Source organism: Myzus persicae, unplaced genomic scaffold, assembly GCF_001856785.1.
Source record: "Myzus persicae strain clone G006 unplaced genomic scaffold, MPER_G0061.0, whole genome shotgun sequence".
NCBI classification, from domain to species: Eukaryota; Metazoa; Arthropoda; class Insecta; order Hemiptera; family Aphididae; genus Myzus; species Myzus persicae.
The window spans coordinates 709253-730722 of NW_019104300.1; the positions used below are offsets into that span (position 1 = coordinate 709253).

Genomic DNA, 21470 nt, shown 5'->3' on the forward strand with positions numbered 1-21470 from the left:
ATACTGATAGTAAGATAGTAAATATACTTTTAACAAGAAACTGTAATTATAAAACTATGTAATATTTATAATTTTATAAAGCATATTTTAATTATTAACATCAAGAATTGTATTAATGATTTTGTTAATCAAGTATTAAATACAATTTATTCTGAAAAGAAGGCAATGCACATGTGTTATAATAAATTTGAGGTACAATTTTCCAATTACCTATCATCTCTTAAAATACAAATAAAAATATGTTATACTATGTGTACAACTGCATAAACTACAATAGTTTATTAATTAATTATATTATAAATCACGTACAAGTAGAATAGTATATATGAATATAATTGTAATTTAAGTAAGAGATCTAATTCACAGAAATAAAAAAAAATTGTATAAATAAATAGTATTTTTTTTTATAAATTGGTTATTTAATAATTAAAACATTAAAACATTTATAGATAGTCAAAATAGTCAAATAAATGTTATTTATAATTTTCATTTAACTTGAAAATTTAAATATTTTGCAAGATAAATAAATTATAAAAGATACATCTGCTGTACACTTGATTATTAATATACTTTATTTTCATTAATTGAAGAAACTTCAATCACATTTAACATTAGACCAAGGTACTTAAAGATTTGTTCAATTTAAAATAATATAAGTATAGATTATCGAAGTAATGAAGTAGTGTAATGTGTAAGGAATTATTTCCTTTTTTTTGTAGATTATGTTGTATATCATTGAAATCAACATATGAGTTAATAGTTGTTAAAATAGTTTCTGCACCATTTTATTATTAAGTAATTTAAATTAATGACTTGTTGGGATACAAATTACATAATTATTGCAAGTTATTTCAACTGCTGGATTTAAGCTACATCTGAGCATCTTGCCAAGAACAAATTATGCACTGCTTACAACAATACAAAAAGGTATAACTAATTTACATGGAAAGTAGCACTGATTAATGTCATAGAGAAGTCACCAACTATATATTCAATCACAGCCAATTTAGTATGTCACTAATTCAACAAATGATTAGTTTATAGTAGACACCGCTTTAAACATACCATCTGTTTCTACAGTAGGAGTGGCCAACTCATCCACCACCTGAATTGTAGTAATTTTGTTTGAAACAGAAGTGGGAGATTTCTTTGGTGGAGTATCGTATGGCACATATATGCGAAGCACATCAGGCTGAGGACTCACACATGTAACATCCGATCCAGCATCATCATTTTGTATACTTTGTGGAGATACGGTTGTTGTGGCCGCAGAAGTGACACTAGTGTCCAGCAATGAGCGTCTGGAACTGTCTCCAACAATTGAGCTAACATCATCCAAACTGTTTTTACCATTTGTAATAATTGAACCTGAAAATATTTAATATTTATATTTAGTTAATTTGCAAAGTATTTTGAACATATATTTTATTATAATTCAAAATAGTCGGTAGAATTTGATTTTTATTTGTTAATTGGGGTTAGACTTTCTTTTGTTCATTACTGAGAACATATACAATTTATAAAATTAGTAAGATATGTAAAACATACTTTTAAATTTTGTCTTACTCACCTTGAATAGGTATAATGAAGAGGGATTATCAAAATAAACAAACCAATTTTTACATACAAATTTTACATGCAACAAAGAAATTTTTCACAGATTAAATCTGCCAAACATATCTACTAATTAAAAAAAAGAAAAAGTGCTATTACAAAATCATATTATAATCAGTTTTTTTTACAGTTTTACGATGTTACAAATGTGTTGTATAATATCTTCCAATGAAACAATATGTATTAATGTTTTGTTTGCATTGAAGAAATTCAATCATAATGACATTAAACTATTAAATTCTCAATTATTTTAATATGATATTTAACTTAAGGGTATGCATAAATATTATTTATATTTAAAACAAAACAAACAATTGAAAAATACTTTTTTATTTATAAAACATAGATAAAAAATAAATATTAAACGCAATAGTAGTAAAATATTTTATACATAAATTTACAATAAATAAGTAAGCCTTAGTAAGCCTACAGAATAATTATGAAAAAAGTTTTGTAGTAAAATTGCACTCAAAAATAAACAATTAACAGAAATAACAATTTTGTGTTTGCACATGAAAATTAATTGCATTCAATTTTGGACTCCATAATTTATATGCATAATATAAACAAGTTAAGACTATTGCTTTTGAACATATTTTTTTTCAAAGGAACAATACTAATTCCAACAAATATTCAGATAACTAGACATATGAATTATTTTTTAACAGTTTAATACACATTTAACAAAGCTAACAACACATCTGTTTACAATATTTATTTAAATAAAAGGTATAATAATAAATAATTTTAAACTAAAATTAACAAAAATATTAGTTATTTTACAAAAAGCAAATGGTAAAGTTAAAAAAATTAATCATAAAAAATATCTTTAAAATGTCTACAAATAAATAACTATCACGACAAGTTGATGCTGTATTAAATAAAATATTTAACTAAAAATAATGAAAGCGATTTTTGTTTCTTAAGATATCCTAAATAAATTCAAATAATTTTATGATTTGTGCATTAACATTAAATGGAAGACTAGTTTCTATAGACACCATAGGTTTAATTATATCATCAGGCAAGTGTTCACAATCTAGTCCACTCACCTTGGCGTTGTGAATCCTGTTCAGGTGAACTATGAATCTGGTCGGCATTAATGGGTTTCCTTTTTTTTTCCACTCCATTGATTTGAGGCTGAAACAACATTTTTAAAATTATAACTAATTTCAACATACATTAAATTTGTATTTCATTAAAAAATAATCATTGACACAAACAGGTTGTACCTTTCTAACAGGGATATCATCAGGATTAAATATTCCAAGCTCTCTTTTCAACCTTTCATTTGGAGATGGCTGACCAGCATTGTCAAGTTTATATTTTTTCAGCTCGGCAAGACATTCTTGAAGTTTTTCAATTGTATGATCAGCTGTATGTACATAATTTTGTTCCAATTTTACCTAATCATTTACAAATACCCATTAAATATGTAAATAAATAAAACAATGTACAGGTTACAGTGTAACAGAAAAACCGGACAAATATATAATTAATACTAGTTGACACAAGCAAAAATTGGAAAAATTATATAGATAGTTAATAATTTAAGATTTACTTGTCCCTGAAAATTCCCAAAGTGAATAATTTGAAAAAGTTATTACATTTCAAAATAATTTATTCCAAAAAACATATTGATATTTAAAATATGTGTAAAAAATAAACTACTTTACATATATAAGCATTTTATTAATCAAATTTTCCTAAAAAATAACTTTTTTATACTGTGCTTGTGGTGCAATTGTCAATAAATTATACAAAAGTGTTTTTATTTTTGAACATAACAAAAGTTATTTTATTTGCCTGGTCATTCTGTTACACCTTGTATACATATTTATAATATTCAACCATTATAAAAGATAAAACCAATTAGTTGTATATGTTATCAAATAGCTTAACAATGAATATTTATTCTGTAAATATTTATTTTATTTATGTCGATAAACATTTGGTTGATGGTTAAACCAAATCAAGGACAATTTTAATTCAATTGATTGAAAATTAATGACAATATTAAATATGTAAAATGTAAATAGTAAATCAAGATAAATTCTAAAACTGTGCACTAAAAATAATGTAGCATAGATCTAAATTGTAAGACATATAGTATACTATATCATACTTGAAATAAAAATATTATGATTTTTGTAACTCACCTGCAAAAAATTAAGTATATCATCCATTCCTAAAGCATAGAGCTGGTGGCGGTGTAATTTTAATAAGCAATAGGCCATAGCTGATAATATTTTGTCGCCTTCTAGTAAAAATGTATCCCACACTCTCAAAGTCAATTTGAATGGTATCTTAACATTGAATATAAACAAATTATAATAATTTATATTTAACTATAAAATAACTAAAATAGATAAATTAATTAATGCACATACTCTGTCCAAAAAACATTGGAAAAACCACTTTAATGTATATAATCCAGTTTCAACTCCATTTTTATCCAAATGTTTTTTTAATTTTGGTAACAACTTATTCATTATTTTATCATGATGATCTTGAAACCGTATTAACTTAGGAAAACCAGGTATGAAAAAGCCTAAAATATTTCAATCCAAGTGTTATTTATTTAAGATTTTAATATAATTATTCATATAATCATCTGCATCAGAGGTTCTCAAAATTTGTTTTGGCATACCACTCATGTGTATTGTGGGTCTTTTATGTACCACAAATAACTAAAAATAGAACTATTCAACATTTAATTAACCTTTTAAAAATTCATATAAATAATAATTAATACTCTGTCCAGCAATAGAACTCACCGCATCTCAACAAAAGTCGGTTCTTCCACGCATCCCAACTCGATACTACCATAGTGGAACCAGTATCGATGGCAGGGTGTCGAGTTGGGATGCGCAAAATCCCGTTTCTTTTAATCATTCTCTCACTGGATAGACTCACAGAGTATAGGTACATTTATCAGTGCTTTTAGTACCTATTTACATAAATCTTATTATAATATTAGATACGTTACAAACATAAGTGAAAATATTATTTCTGTACTACTATCATACTGCCTACTGTGAACCACTATGTGGCCTTAAGTGTTCCACCAGTGGTAGGCATATCATAGTTTGAGAACCGCTGATCTAAATTATTCGCACTCACAATCAACTATCGGTAACTATAATTTTAAGGTAAACAAAAAAAAAAAGTTTGATATATCAAAACAACGATTTATACATTGTTTATTTGTTTGGTAAAAAGATAAATCAATTTTATTATAGATTTTAACTTACGGAAAGTTTACTGTTTATTAATATATTAAACTCACCATGCATATAATACTTGCTATTGGAAATAAGAGTAGACAATGCCCAGAAAGCTTCATCTTCACTTAAATACATCAACAGTAGTGCTGCAATTTGTGACATTCCCTGGGTATAGCCAATATCCAAATTATAGATACTATATGCAGACAGTATGTTAAATAATTCTTGTTGCTTGAAATTGTACCGTTTTCGAAAGTTGATATGTTCTCGATATGTTCGATTCACATCTAAATCAATTTGTCTCACATCCGGTGAATGCTCCCATGCCAGCTCACACATATGCTATGTAAAACAAATAATTAGTAATGTCGCAGTTACAATATTTATTACAGGTTAAATAACTTTAAATTTAAATATTAAAATATTAAAAATAATTTAATTCATTGAAAAATATTTTATAAGATACAAAATAGATTATTGAAAACAATAATAACTACCTATACATAAATATTTTATACTAATTAATATATTTATGCTGAATAATATATAGTTACTTTGTATTTATTTTTCTGATCATCTGTGAGTTGATCAACACCCAATAGCTTGGCCCACACTTTACCTCGTAATGAATTTGGAATGCCTTTGTAAACACGTCTTTTCAGTTTGTCTCGGGACAGACTATCCCAGTTTGAGATCATTTTCAGCCATTTTTGTTCTCTGGTTACTTCTATTTTTATCTCTTGAGGATCTTCTTTTTTCAATTTTGACTCATCGCTGGGAAATAAATTCCGAATAATTAGAACCAAAACCAATTACTTATGGTAATATTGTAAAGGTAGTAGGGTACATACCTTACTATGAACCCAAATCTGTCAAGCTTGAAATAGTCGTTTATAGCGGGATCGTCAACAGGATCTATGATAGTTCCGTCTCCGGGTCCATTCCTGTACAGATCGACAATTCTCTCTCTCTCCTCGTATACTTTATCGGCTATCTCGTCCTCATTCATCACACCGACAAATGTTTCTCATGGCCGTCGCGCACTGTCTGTCACGACTGTGGTGTATCGTTCCGTCCTCTGCTAAACGAGGAAAAATAGATTATTGCACGGGAAGTTATAGAAGAAAATAACTATTGTCGCCAAAATGGAGATTGAGTACGTACATCTTACGCCGCGGTGTCGTGCCGTGTGAGACGTCGACGAATCTCAGATGTCAGCAGCATTTTGCTATGTAGGCCATGGTAGGCAGTAGTACGTGAGCAGACGGAGTGACAACGACTGAACGATCACGCAAAAAAAAAATAAACCGTCCTAAGAATTCAACAACGCAGACGCATAGGATATTAGGGTCGTCATCCGTCGGCGCTGATATAGTGATATCACGGGACCCAAAACACACACTCACGCACAAGCCAGACTTGAACGCGATATGAACCACTAATTACATATTTTGTTTTTTTTCCTCCGAATCCTTCCACCACCACAACCACTCCATTATACTCCTATGACCTATAATAATAATATTGTATTTATTATTGTTGTATTTGTTGTGTGTAGTAAATATACCTACAACAATAATATCTAGTACTATCACAGAACAGATGAAATTATTCAAATATCGAAATGTCGATGAAATTCAAATGTCACAAAATCAAATACCATTGAAATTGTATCTACTCTACACATACATAATTCTTTTATTTGTCATTAATATTAATTGTTATTTGTCATATCGACATATTATTATCGTAAAATGTCAATACACCGACGACGTCGTACCAACGCGTGTATGCACTATGCAGATTGCAGTTTGTAGTTTGATTCGGTTTATTTTGTTTACAAAAAAAAAAAAACCGGAAAGGCGGAAACCCGGTGCTACGTTCATATAGGTACAACAACGCACGGCAGCGTGGGTTTCGTTGCCAACTTTTATCTGCTGATACGTATACACACCGTATACACAGTCGTGGCCATACACGCGAAATAAATTGTTATTTTAATTTTTATATTTAACTGTAGGGGGATTACCACCGCGAAAAGCCGACTAACGACAATAGAGTCGAATCCACCCTCCTGAAGAAATTAAAACCGAACGGAATTCGCCTATCGACAACGACTGTGCCGGACTCTACGAGGTAAATCGGTTTTTTTTTTTATTTAATCATACTTTACTATCATTCACTGTTTTTGCATTTTGTTCTCGTTACCGGCGTTTCTTTTGTTTTGGCCTCTTAGCTTTTCCGCGATTTGTTCGACAGTTCGTTTAACACTTTCGGTTTGCCTGACGAAATCGGGTCTTTTTTAATCATCCGACCAAGGTTCCGTTGATTCCGTGAAATGACCGACAGTCATACGAAATCGAGTTTTGGCAAGGCGCTGTTGAATCTACACAGCGGTTACACGGATTCACTGCCTGGGAGAGAGAAGCATAAAGAGTGTTTAAAATCGTTTCTGAAAAAACACGTCAAAGACCACCGCTCGGTTTCTATGTACATTTCCGGACCACCGGGTACTGGTAAGACGGTGTCACTTCAATCATTGTTTGCCAGCGATTTAGTGACAGACAACTTTACCACAGTGTATGTGAACTGTAGTATGATCAAATCTGCAAACCGTGTATATGCCAAAATCGCCGAAATTCTAAAAATCGGTTCAGGTACCCAAAGAGAATGCATTTCGACCATTGAGCAGTACTTAAAAACTAAGCATAAATCTATTCTCATGGTACTTGATGAAATCGATCAATTGTCGTCTAAAAATCAATCAATATTGTATCAAATATTTGAGTGGCCTATCATTCCTCAATCAAATATAGTTGTCATAGGGATTGCAAACTCTTTAGATCTTACTGATCGATTATTGCCAATGTTAAAGACTAAGGTTTCTTTACAACCAGAACTTCTAAATTTTCCACCTTATACTAAAACAGAGTTAGCTAGTATTATATCTCATAGATTAGAAAATGCGGGAGTTGCGGAAATATTCCCTGCCAATGCAATTCAGCTTTTATCTGCAAAAATTGCTTCTTTCCGAGGAGATATACGTTATGCATTAGATGTTACCAGAAGAGTTATTGAGTTGGCAGATGATAAAATTGACAAAAAAATTGAATTGAATGATGTTATAGCTGTGTTGAATAATGTGTACTCCACTTCTGGTGCACTTGATAATGATGATGAAAATTCTGAAAAATTACCATTACAGCAAGAATTGGTGGTATGCGCATTGTTATTGTTACTATCGTCTGGTAAAAAAAGTCAAGTAATTACCATAGGAAAAGTATTTAATGTTTTTACAACTATTTGTAAGAAACGCAACATTCAAGTAAGGGATCTAAGCGAATTCATAACCATGTGTTCGTTATTAGAAACTAGAGGTGTAATCAAGATTCTTGGACAGAGTATAAATAGATTATCTAAAGTATTGTTACTTTGGGATAAAAATGAAGTTGATGATGTACTACATGACAAACAGCTTTTGGTTGATGTCTTAAATGATAAATCTTTATTGATACAATGATATTTTACTTAAATCAAAATGTATAGGTTTTTTTTTTCTTTTCACTATCTTTCAACATATTTTGTAGCTAATATTTTCACTGTTTTTACATTTATAACTAAGCATTAACTATCTATAGAAAATGCATTATTTTTATGTAATTTTATTTAATATGTTTAGGAAATTTAATTTTATACTATGATTATTTCCCAAATGTTGTAGAATAATTGTATATTTTTAAATAAAATTTTGTTTATTTTTATTTGCTTTTATTTTGTTTTGTTTTCTTTGTTTATGTATAACAAAAAATTGATTCCTACATTTTTTCAAGAGCATGCACATTCAACACATAAATATGTGGATCTAGAACCTATTTAAAGAAACATAAATACAATAATGAAAAATAATTTGGCCTGACTTAGTAATAATTGAATAGGTCTTAGTGTTTCAATTTTGAAAAAATGAAGGATTAAGTTTTGCTTGGATGTCTTATACTGAACTTAAAACGTTTCTTGTAACAATAATACTATATCTCAGAATATGCGTTCCTGTATATTATTATTACATAGTGTTGTGTTATGTTCCTGGAAATATATTGAATTTTGTTATTTTTGTTTAGCACAATGACACTGTACAAGCGGTATGTGTCTCCAGTTAGCCCAGCAGTTTATCCACACCTCACATTGTTATTGCTCAGCATTGGTGTGTTTTTCACGGCATGGTTTTTCGTCTATGAAGTAACTGGTACAAAGTATACCAGAAATTTGAAAAAAGAACTGACCATATCTTTTGTTGCTGCCTTATTTACCGGCTTTGGTCTTCTGTTCTTATTACTTTGGGTTGGAATATATGTATAATGCATTATTATTATTATTATTATTATTACTACTTCATTTTTTCCAACACCTAATTTATAGACATTATTTTGAGTTATTATACGCAATAAAACAATATTTTTACATATAATCCATACTATTTGAGTGTGTGAAATATAGATAAATGTATCTTGTTATTAAACATTAAATTATGTAAATATTGTATAATAATTTAAATCCCTATTTATGCCTGTCATCAATTGAAACTACTTTCTTTATAAATTATTTTTGTTTTCATTTTTAAAAATATAATAAATGTGTTCATAACATAATTTTTATTTATTAATAGTAATGCCTGCATAGATTAGGCATAAAAGTACTATAAAAATATTGTGTGATAAGTTTTCATTATACAGTTTATTCTTTAAAGAGGTGATTGATTATGAATACCTATATTTTCAAGACTATTTTAAATTCCTGTTACATATTGTTGACAGTTGATACAATAATTTATTAAAGATCTTATTAAGAGGACGTCATATCCATATTTGTTGTTTCCGTCTTATCAACACATAATATATCAAAACCAATGTACCAGCAATTTCCATTGTGGGTTGTTAGCTTAAATAATAGAGTGGATTGACTTGACTTACTATCAAACACTTGATTAAATATAAGAGCATTATCTGTGTTCTTTTTTTGTTATTTTGTTATTTATAAATGAGTTATGAGTTTGTAAAATATTAATATTTGAAACCATTCATAATTCACTTAAACATTTTTTAATTTCAACTGTTTGGATACTATATAATATTTATTTGAAACAAAAATAAGAAATATGATATTTAAAAATCATACATTTTAATCATAATTATTGATAATATTATTTAAGCTAAAAAAAAATCTAGTAACCAAGCAAAGTAAAACATGTTTTTGGTTTCTTCTTAATACGTGGGTATTGCCATGACTAAACAGATAGTCACGTTTGTGAACGATTGCCAGTTGGTAAATCAACTGTAAATAATGTATCATTAAAATTGTCCTGTCCAAAACTGTTTTCCTATAATACAATCTCATTATTATGCAACAACCATTGTTGGTACTAACATGGGATCATTTTTGAAATACTTGTGAATAAGTATTAAAATATATTTAATCCTTCAAAAAATTATATAAAAACAAATACATATCTAAATATAGAACAGTAACTACAAGACTCTTGTATTATCCATGAATATATAGTTTTATGTACAGTCATAATACATACTTATTAAAGCTTGATGTAAGGGATTGGTTGCAGTTTTTAAGGAGTTTGAAATAGGCAATTTTCAAATGCAGGCATGTGAGCCTAGACGCCTAGTAAGTGATCATTAGTAAAGAAATAGCAGATAACTCCCGCACGTGCATATATAACTGAATAAGTAACTGCCTCGTCTTTGTGAGCCCGAACGGTAAACAATTTATGCTAATTTGCGTGTAATTTTTTATTTTTGTCCATCTTATCAATTGGCCCATCAATAATGGGATATTTCAGAAAACTAATCTGAGTTTGTTATAACGATTACTTAGATCAGTCAGTCCACATTTTAAAATTTTCTGATTGAAATTTTGAATAATCAACGTTTAAAAATTCAGAAATTTCAAAATATTCAAACTAAATGTGTACTCGTTGATTAGGAGGGGAGCGGGAATGGGGAAAAGTGGACTGACCGATCCATAGAGTAACTGTTACTCTATGAACCGATCTCAAGTAGACAAGTTAACAAGTTAAAATCAGTTCAAAAAAGTATTATTGAGTTACCAGGTCGAACAGTATGATGGACAAAATATTGGTATGTTTTGGCTAAAATAACTGTCAGTCCCAACCCCCTCAAACAATAATATTATATTTCACCGTTGTGTATAAGGATTTTTAGTATTCTATGAATGTGTCGAAATCTGAAATTGTATTAATTTAATAATTTCAAATAATTTTTTCTCAGCATATAATTTGTATTAATTATAGCACGCATTTGTGATTCAGTATTAACAGTTACTGTACTTATGACTAGTGGACTACCAGCTGTGCAAAAATTAACCGCACTAAAGCCGACATATAATAGATCTGGACTACTAGTTTTATTGGTATTAAATTATAAATTATAAATTATGTACTGCCTGTAGCAGCAAAATCTCAATGATAGATGATGCTTTTAATATTTTAAATACTTAAGTATTAACTTATTTGTTTATTACTAGTAAGTAAATGAAATAAGTATTATCCCTAGTATTAGTGATGTGGTTACAACATTTCAAATCCTATAGTATAAAAAATAGCATTTATGTAATATCATATGGCTAACATATCCATTGTATTTTTAAGACTGGCCTAATAGCATTAGATAAACACCAATCACCACGCCACTGTTTAGTGTCTATAGAATATAAGATGTATTGATAGATGTACTCTGGGAAATATTTAATAAATCAACAATCAAGTTATCAATTTAAAATACTAATTACCTATACATATTATTATTTAAATCATAAAAAAAAAAAAAAATGGAGCATAACATGTGGCATGACCGGTAGTCCATTTAATTTTTGTACAAAGCAAGTATTCTAAGATAAGTATAAGTGATATATGATGGTACTAATAAAGACCGGGGGCTTCAGTTTAAAAAAAAAAAAAATTATATGTAGTGGACTAGGGAACTTGAGAACTAGGATTTTCAGAAGAATTTAAAAACCGATAAAATAAAAAATATATATATTGGTTTATTTGACCTCTATATATTAAAGTATAATAATCTAAAACAATAATTTAATGATCGTTATATATGGCAAATTCAACTGTATGAATCAAATTAAAAATATAATGAGCCAAATATGAGTAAAGTAGTATCATTTCTTAGATGCTTAAGTCTTTATGAATATGCAATACTTATATAAAATCACTTGGTTAAAATATCTCTAAAATAAGTGTTAAATATTTAATACAACTAATAATTTTTTTTTAGGTCATATTCACATTAACATTATGTGTAAGCCCATTGTTTCATTTTTTGTTAATAAAATAAGGGATATCACATATCTTTGGCTATCATAGTTGATTACTTTATTATAATTTAACTATTTTTTTTTTGCATATTTAAATATTTATACAAAAACTATTAAAGATATAAGTAGACATTTGATGGAATACACCCAAATTACATCAAATACAATAAATTTAAAATTAAATACATTTTGTGGATATGACCTATACAATTAATAATATAATTTATAACTCAATACAAATTTCAATAATTATAACTTCAATAAAATTATATTTGTATTTTTAATTTTGTATTGTATACATGAAATGTTCTTTTTAACTTACAACAAAATATCATGATAAAATATAAAATTGATAATATTAAAGCTTCAAGAATAAGAAATAAAGGATTTAAAATGAAAAAAAAATGTATTTTAAAGACACAGTGAATGAAATATCAACTCACATAATCTCATATTATAATGTGCAGTTATTATTATAGTAATAATATATTAAGAATAAATTATTGAAATAAAATTATTGGGTTTATAAAATGTAATATGAGATTAACAAAAACTAGCATATTATTGATCTCTTTGTAACAGTTAACAGAAGTAATATGTATTATAATATAATATAATATATACCAAAAATGCTGTTTTACCCAATTTTACTTATCTGCAGAAATGAAACATAATATTTTGTAAAAGCTATCTAGTAGCTTGTTAGTACATTTTCTTGGAATTAAGCTACTAGACCAGCTTTATGCCTGCATCGTTGCATCAAAGCCCGTAGCATAAATTGTTTACGGGAAAGTGAACGTACTTGTTTCAGAAATACTTCTAAATCAATCACACCTCTTCTCAATGCTTCCCCCATATAATAAATTGCATCTTCAGTAGCAGCTTCTTCAGCAAATGAATTTAATATCCTAATAATAATAAAATAATTAGTAACTCATATCAGAATACAAATGTATTTTTTTACTGTTTATAAAGAGGTGCAGTTGTTGTTACAGCATCATCAATATCAATATTATCTTCTTTAGATAACTTGGAAATAGCCATTTCAAGTTCTAATTCTTTATCACGCAACACTTGAATATTTTGTTCTAGCTCAGACTAAAAAAAGTATTTGAATGTATTAGCACATCAAAAAAATACACACAACACCGAAAATGTTAAATAAGATGAATATCTGTATACCTTTTCTCTATTAAGACTTGTCAGAATAGAGTCTAGTTTATTTTTTCCAAGTGATAATTCTCTTTGAGAATGTTGCAATATATCTAATTCGGCTTTATTCTGGGCCATTTGTTCGTTAAAGCGTCTTCGTACTTTATCTTCAATAGCAGATAACAAAGAGGCTTTGATATGTTCTTCTGTTATCGTACCACCATCATTCAACTATGGGTTGACACAAATGCATAAATAATGTTTATTATTATGAAGTACTAAAGTAATAAATGTACAAGGAAAATAAATGTGGCTGAAAAATCTTAAAATCAACATAACTGTGATGCACAATATAGCATATTAGTAGATATTGTATAAAATATATATAAGCAGTAAAACTTTTAAGAAGTGGACACACTATAAAAGTGGAAGTGGATAATGTAAACAGGTCCTTATTTTTAAATCTACCTCACATTAAGGGACAGAACTAGATGATAAAAATTAATATATCTTTTTTGTTTCCATACAATATAATTAATTTACCATTAATATAAAAATTAATTTATTATAATTATTGTCATACTTGATAAGTTAAGTTAATCAAAACGAAGAATTTTTAAAATATTATTTGTACGTTGTCTAGTGGACCGAAATACTACACACAACACTATAGATACGACGGTATCTTATGTACAATGAATAATAACAAATAATAAATAGATATTTCCAAAAATAATAAATTATTGAATACATTTTACTTTTAATGTAAATAAATAAAATAATACATAACATGTAATAATTAAATATTGTACACAGGAACATTTCAAAACTTTTCTTAATAGTGGAGAGCTTTAAATTCCCTGAGAGTGTCCACTTTATAAAGGTTTCACTGTATTATACACAAAGGCACAATAAATATTTTATTTCATATTTTATCATGTCTGATATCTTTTATTTGCACATATATCATTTAGTCAAGTATTTTAACGATTTTCTTATTGCCATATGTTACAGAAAAGTTATAAGAAATAAATAATAATTATTTTGTGTATAATACAACAATATAAATTACAATTGTTTTAAGATTTTTTTTTTATTTATACTTTCATAATAAATGTATAAATTTAAATTTAAAAAATAATCTTACCCCTGTAGAAGGATTGGGCAAATTACTAGTAGTTGATGGGTAAGGAGGATATTCTGGTCTTATAGGTGCAGGTTGCTGAGGATATGGACAGTTTTGAGAAGAGTTTTGTGTTGTATATGGTGCAGTATAGGGAGGAAAATTTGATGTATTTGCAGAACCCGTTGGATAGGGAGAAGGTGTTGGAAACTGATTATTATACAGAGGATAAGGAGTATTAGAACTTCCATGGTACGCCGTGGAAGGATTTGAAGTAGCAGTAGACGATGTTGGTATTGAAGAATATGGCAACATCACATTCGAACCAGTGCCACCATATGCTAAATGCACACATGTAAACGATTAATAATAATAATAATATATAAGTCTATACTTTATTCACATTAAGAAGGAACCTCAGTGGTGACCAAATTTAATTGGCAATGGTCTGGCAGAGTACATGGACATCATATGTTTGTACATCGACCATGTAGTAAAGCCACGTCATTATGCACAAGTCACAAGTCAATTACCGACATTCTTTCTTAATGTAAATGGGGGTATAGTCGATTACATAAATTACATTATTTCTGAGGTGGCCAAAATTTATAATTTTGTTTCTTTAGCTAGATAAAATAAATTTATTTTTCCAGTTATCAATAGTCTTCAAGTTATAAAAATAATAAATAACATGGTTAAACAAAATACTGATCTATTCTAAGTCCAATTAAAAAAAAAAAATAATTGAACAAGCCCATACTTCCTTTGCAAATTGATAAAGTATTACGATTATAATTTAATGAAATAATTATGAAAATATATACTTCATATAATTTTTACAGTTTGATAGTTGTTTCAATATTAAAAAAAATACATTAAAATGAATTAGGTAGTTTGGACTAGACACGCATACACAGACTATTGATGAATCTAGTAACTTTGATTGAAGTATGAGTTACAATATTTACACATTTTCAACCAAAACTAATAAGTAAAAAACATATTATAAATTAAACTTACGCATTTGAGTAGGATAACCAGGGTTTACAGGTTGTTCAGTTCTAACAACGGAATACACAGGTGGAGTTTCTGAGAAAGTTGCTGTCATTATTCCAATTAAATCAAGAAGATTGGATGTTGTCTAAAATGGTATACCATGTGTAATTTAAAATTGGCACAGATTAAGTATAATTATAATTTAATGTATTACCGGAGTCCAATTGTGTAAATATGGTAAATAAATTTTACCATTATGATCAACATACATTGACATTTTAATTCGCATATCCAATGTAGGTTTCACATAACAGATTGGTGCATTATTTGGATGTGTATCCATGAGCCAGATACAAATTGGAATGTGATAAGTGGTACCTTTAAAGTAAAATTAGATAATAATTTATATTTATAACAATATTACATTTACAAAATAATAAATTAAAACTATTGGTAGTCACCTTTAAATGTAACAGGAACAGTACCACTCAAATTAACTAGTTTCTTTTCAATTCTATTTGAGAACACTGCAAAAAAAAAAATGTTTATTATAATTTATTTTTTGAAATTTATATGGAAGAATTAGAGGGGGGTCGAACTCAAAAATATGGTTTCAAACTGAACCTAATAATATTATGCCTAACCAAACTGTTAAGTTGTATGTCAAACAGAACAATATATTGAAAATCGAACCGAACTTTTACTAAACATTTAAAAAACCATAATTTAATACCAAACTGAATTAAATTACAAACCAAACATTTTAGTTTGTATGTTAAACCAAAATATAAAACATTTTTGTTCAAAACTATGATATATTCCAATTTTTTTTATTGAAGTCCGTACATTTCTTTTAAGTGAAGATTAATTATTGAATTTTAAACTTTTTGATAGAGTTTGTTTCAGTTTTTTAAAATTAGGTTTGACTTTTGAATTTTGGATGTTCAGTCAGATTTAATGAACGTTGAGCAGTTCGATCCAATTTTATTAAGAATTTACATTATAAAACACAAATAAGATAAAAATAACTTACAAAATGTTTCAAAATTACAAATGAGTCCATGATAATAATTTAATGTTTTTATAATTTCTTTTTTTGTATTTTCAGGAAATTTATACTGAAATAAAATAAAGATAAAATATTAAATGTACAAACAAATATAAAATAATATAATTTAATTTAATTCTATGTCTTAAAGTATTACTACACAATAAACTATTGTAATAAATTATTTATTCATAAAATATGGTTAAATATATTATAATATGTAACAAATATATTCATTGTTGTGTATCTACATTATATATTGCACTAGGTAATTGTTGTCAATTTTTAAATTCCTTAAATTTTGTGAATGAACAGTTTTTTGATTATTATAAATTACAATATATTAGAAGTTTTTTAATTTAACAAAAATTCCATCTTCAGCTGTCAATGATTAAAAAGTTACAAACATTTTTTTTTCAAATAAATACTTAATCATTTACAAAAAGCTAATAAAAAAAAGTATTTAATCAAAAATGTACACATTATTATTTAACAGTTTAACACTTAGGTATATTATACCTTTTTATAGCTTCTTAAAAGGATATTTTGTTTTAGAAAAAGAGTAATTAAAAGTAAATGATAAACAAGTTAGAAAAATTCACTCTGTGAGCATTCTGAACTCTCAGTTTTTAAATATATTTTAACACAACACAATAAACTGTAATTCCATGTAAAAATAAAAAATAATTTTGTAACCTTTAAAGTGCAGTCAAACAGCAAGCGGGCTGTTGTGACAGACGGGTCCGCGGAACATGGCAGTCAGCTATCCAGTTGTAATATTTTACAGAGACCGCACGGTAAGCCTACTTTCTGTTTGAATGTGCTTTTATATTTTGGTACCAATATGTTTAATATTGGCTAGTATGAATCTATATTAAATACTCAAATGTTTTTTTTTTTTAACTGGCTAGTATCAATTTACTTTGAATAGCGCTGTTGTAAAATCTCAATACACCAAAGCAATCATAACTATGTACAGTAACTAGTCCACAGACTATTAATAAATAACTTAATCGTAACAGATAGACGGACACAATGGAGATATAAGGCGTTCTAAACTTATGTTTGGAAGCCTGAAAAGTAACTAACAATTAATAAATAATAGTTGACATTATTAGTACAATGGACAGTTAAATGATACACAATTTACTATTTTTTGAGTGCTCAGTTAAACAGTAAGCATGATATGAGATATTTATCATTTAAAAGTGTAATATCTATAAGTTATAACAGAGTAGTATTTCTTAATATTTATGATGTACCACAATATATTATTATAATAAAAACTTTATTTTAAGACTTACCATGGTTAGATATGATTTTATACGACTTTCTTCAACTCGGATCATTTTGAATTAGTATTTATCTTCCTGAAGCACATTAAAATGTATAAATTAACATAGGAAAAATCTGGTGGAATGGTATTTAAACCAAAAATTAAAATAACTTATTGAACCGAGATGAAAATGACTGTTTTACACTATCTGTAATTGAATAAATTATATCAACATACTATGCAAATGATTTAAGTAATAATAACTTCATATTTATTTATTGTAATAAAACGACAATAGCCCAATACAAATTTAGATAATTTACTAAAAGCCAAAGTATATAACAGTATAAATTATAAAAGCAACAATATAGTGATACAAATTACATAAATAGAAACAGGTTAAGTCCCCCAATAGAAACAACGAACTCTCTTTCACTATTCTCATCATTGGTGATTAAGGACTGGTTTGCAAATAATTCACAGAACAAAAGGGGATGACTCTACGAGAATTAAAATCAAAAATTCTAAAATTGAGCTTGTTTAGTAGAACAGGTGAGTCAATTCAACCATAAATAGATTTTGAAAAAAATGATAGGTTTGTTTAAACTTGCATATCAGCCAGAGTGATCTAGCCCAGGTGGCAAAGTACCGGATTATAGTCATGTGGTAGACAATCAATTAATAAGCTGACAGATTTGCACTTCAGAAACTTGCGTTAGACTCTTTCATGTTTGTGACTGTCACTCATGGTTGTTGGCCACCAAATTACAGCTCCATACTCAAGTTTATTTATGAAGTACATTTTCAAGGCTTTACAAAAATGTTCGACTATGTGAGCAATAAACTTAAGACGGCAATCAAACGTTAAGCCCTAATAATTTGCGCACTCACCAGCAGATTCAAGGACACCAGATATAGAATAGTTAAAATTAATAGTACAACTATGAGAACGAGAAAATGTCATTCAAGAGCATTTAGGGATACAGAGATCTAACCAGTGGGTTTCAGCCCAAGTGACGAAGGAGTTGAGGTCCTCTCGAAGAAGGATGCAATCCTGAGGGATATTGATATGATGGACAAACTTTATATTATCAACAAACATGAGTAATTGACCATGTCTTAGGAAATTTTCAATTCTGTTTATAGCCAAAGAGAAGAGGACCGAAAACAGACGCCCACCTTGAGGAACACTCGATGTTATATTCCTTGGTTAAGAGCAAACACTGTTAATTTTTACATATTGTATTCGTTTGAAAAGGTACGAGCTGAACCAAGCTATCAGTGGCTCCCCAAAAACTACTAATTATATTCAATTATTATTACAAGGAATTCCAATAATAGGTTTTAAGGTACCAGATACTTTAAATGAACAATAGAACTTACTTGGGTATAAATAGTTAGTGGGCCACACTGAAATCGAGTTCGTAATTTTAATTTTAATTTTAAGAATCAAAAATGAAACACTTCATAAACATAATAAATATGTAAGATTTGATGTAAGTAATAATCGTCAAACATATGAAAATAAAATTAAGATTACAATATAAAAAGATGAAAACTTACCTATGTATAGGTACACTATGTTATTATATTCATATTATCATGACAAAGTACCTATACCACAGATTATTCTGTGCCTATACTCTGTCATGCATATTATAACTATTTATTTACTATCAACTGGGAATTGTGATCCCATCATCCGTGAACCGTATGATGTTTTATCATGTTATATACAAAAGTATAAGTACAAAATATGATAACAACGTAATTCAATCACAGAATAATTAAATATGTGAATAATAAATAAATGAATAATTATTTTGTGATACAATCATGACAAAATAGATTATTATGATTATTATTATTAAAATAGATATTTTGTCATGGATACAATGTTGTTTTATGACAGATTTAGAACAATAGAATTAGAAATATAGAATTTGTGCCTAGAGATAAGAAAAAAATTTTTATTAAAGAACTATCAAAAATAAGGAAATAATAGAATATATTGTACTATATACAATACATCAAATGGAAAAACTTTTAAGTTCTGAATTAATTTGTATGTAATATCATAGAACAATAATATTTGTTCCTTGATACAAAATAATATTGTAAAGTAACACCATATTCCAAAAAAAAAAAATTGGTCAGCTATGGACTTATGCTGAATAGGTAAGCCTCTGAGGCCTTAGTAAGTGCTAACTAATATAATAATATAAAACAACTGAGTACAAACTGTTATTACCTATTTGGCTATCGTTATTGATAATCGTGGTTTAAAACAAGTAATTATTAAAAGTAAAAATATTGGCCAGAGACAACCAGTTAAGATCACTTGATTACTGCGATTCACAATTTTCGAATTTTCGAAGGGCAGTCGTGTAGAACAGAATTGGGTGGTAGAAATACTTCAAAAATGCAGTTGGCATTTGGCTCGTCATTTTAATTGCAACATTCCCAAAATGACAAAATTCTATCGAATAATACAATAATAAATACTAACATAATATCATGACCTTTACTGCACCATCCTCACTATTTGTTTTATACCTACTATTGTAATACTGTGAATTGTAATATTTTATTATTCCAATAAAATGTAAGTAGATAGTTATCAAACAGTTTTTTTAAATTTAGTATCAAATTTTAAATATTTTGAGAATTACATCCTTGAAATAATATTAAGACTTAAAAAACAAGAAACAAATAGAACAAATTTCAAATGCTAAAAATATTTAAAAAATCATAATTTTTGTAACACGAAAATCATAAAAAAGGTAGGTATTTCTCGGATATCGTACTAAAATCATTTTAGTAAAATGTACTATACCTACTAACTGTTCATTTTTATTTTTTTTTATTTTACAGTATGGGACAAACCCTATATATATTAAGTCGGTACGCATTTTGATGTAATACCTATGAAGGAAAATTTTAAATATAATTGTATTGATCATTTGATTCGATTAGTAGAGCGCTCACTCAAGGTTTATCATTTACATTTTACGAAAATCGGCTGAAGGACGAGGAAATCACTCATTTTCTCATAGGTCTCTATGAGATACCTCAGTACCTCTGAATGTCTTTAGCATAAAAAAACAAAAGCAACCTTGCTAGGTGTATTCATTCAAATTACATTATTAAATAAATTTGTATTATTCATATTTTACAAAATAAAAAAATATTGTTATTGTATAATACATACTAAGTAGTAATTACATTTTTTTCATAAAAATACCTTTAACCATCCAAACCCAAAAACGCCTAGTGCTACTTATTATAAAGTTACCTCTCCCCTAAGTTTAAATTGGAAGTAGTGTCACTGGACACTCCCTTCCATCAAGATTTTCATGTCCTGTAATATTGTACTCATCATATTTACTTATTATATAAATTGTATATAGATTGTAAATTTTCTTAAATAATAAAAAATTAAATTTAAAAAGGAACAACTTAGGTGCCACTGACTATGTGGAGTAGTATATAGGAATATAGGATAGATATATATATATATAGATTAGGTATTGTATTTTTTCGTCGAGACAGCCAACATCACAACAAGATGTTATTAGGTACTCCACTCGTAATGATGTTGTTAGTTGTTATAGGTACCCAGACCTTGACTAGTAGTATGGCTGTATGAGGTCTATGCATAGTCAGGAATTTAATATACAG

The 21470-nt window shown here is 27.8% G+C and overlaps 4 protein-coding genes across 6 annotated transcripts; 2 read left to right on the forward strand and 2 right to left on the reverse strand.

Moving 5' to 3' along the window:
* Positions 1-885: 885 nt before the first annotated feature.
* Positions 886-6634, reverse strand: LOC111041021 (USP6 N-terminal-like protein). 2 transcript variants are annotated; one of them, XM_022325166.1, is made up of 10 exons: positions 6413-6634; positions 6006-6351; positions 5693-5919; positions 5396-5615; positions 4904-5183; positions 4005-4165; positions 3774-3920; positions 2847-3020; positions 2667-2754; positions 886-1368 (listed from the first exon to the last, which is right to left on the reverse strand). In XM_022325166.1, exons 3-10 carry the CDS (start codon positions 5848-5850, stop codon positions 1034-1036), a joined length of 1563 nt encoding a protein of 520 aa, XP_022180858.1. In that variant the 5' UTR covers positions 5851-5919; positions 6006-6351; positions 6413-6634; the 3' UTR covers positions 886-1033. The 2 variants fall into 2 exon arrangements, with proteins under 2 accessions (XP_022180858.1, XP_022180857.1); XM_022325165.1 differs by having other exon boundaries at positions 5693-5922.
* Positions 6635-6759: 125 nt separating this feature from the next.
* Positions 6760-9482, forward strand: LOC111041024 (transmembrane protein 258). The gene is made up of 2 exons (XM_022325170.1): positions 6760-6977; positions 8960-9482. Exon 2 carries the CDS (start codon positions 8964-8966, stop codon positions 9195-9197), a length of 234 nt encoding a protein of 77 aa, XP_022180862.1. The 5' UTR covers positions 6760-6977; positions 8960-8963; the 3' UTR covers positions 9198-9482.
* LOC111041023 (cell division control protein 6 homolog) lies at positions 6984-8442 on the forward strand. Its single transcript, XM_022325169.1, has one exon. The coding sequence runs from the start codon at positions 7180-7182 to the stop codon at positions 8359-8361; it is 1182 nt and encodes a 393-aa protein (XP_022180861.1). The 5' UTR covers positions 6984-7179; the 3' UTR covers positions 8362-8442.
* Positions 9483-12536: 3054 nt separating the features above from the next.
* On the reverse strand, positions 12537-19485 carry LOC111041022 (tumor susceptibility gene 101 protein). Of its 2 annotated transcripts, none has more exons than XM_022325167.1 (10): positions 19173-19484; positions 17818-17883; positions 16499-16583; positions 15927-15992; positions 15680-15843; positions 15490-15610; positions 14494-14810; positions 13377-13577; positions 13159-13292; positions 12537-13102 (listed from the first exon to the last, which is right to left on the reverse strand). In XM_022325167.1, exons 2-10 carry the CDS (start codon positions 17860-17862, stop codon positions 12916-12918), a joined length of 1320 nt encoding a protein of 439 aa, XP_022180859.1. In that variant the 5' UTR covers positions 17863-17883; positions 19173-19484; the 3' UTR covers positions 12537-12915. The 2 variants fall into 2 exon arrangements, with proteins under 2 accessions (XP_022180859.1, XP_022180860.1); XM_022325168.1 differs by having other exon boundaries at positions 12916-13102; positions 19353-19485.
* Positions 19486-21470: the final 1985 nt, after the last annotated feature.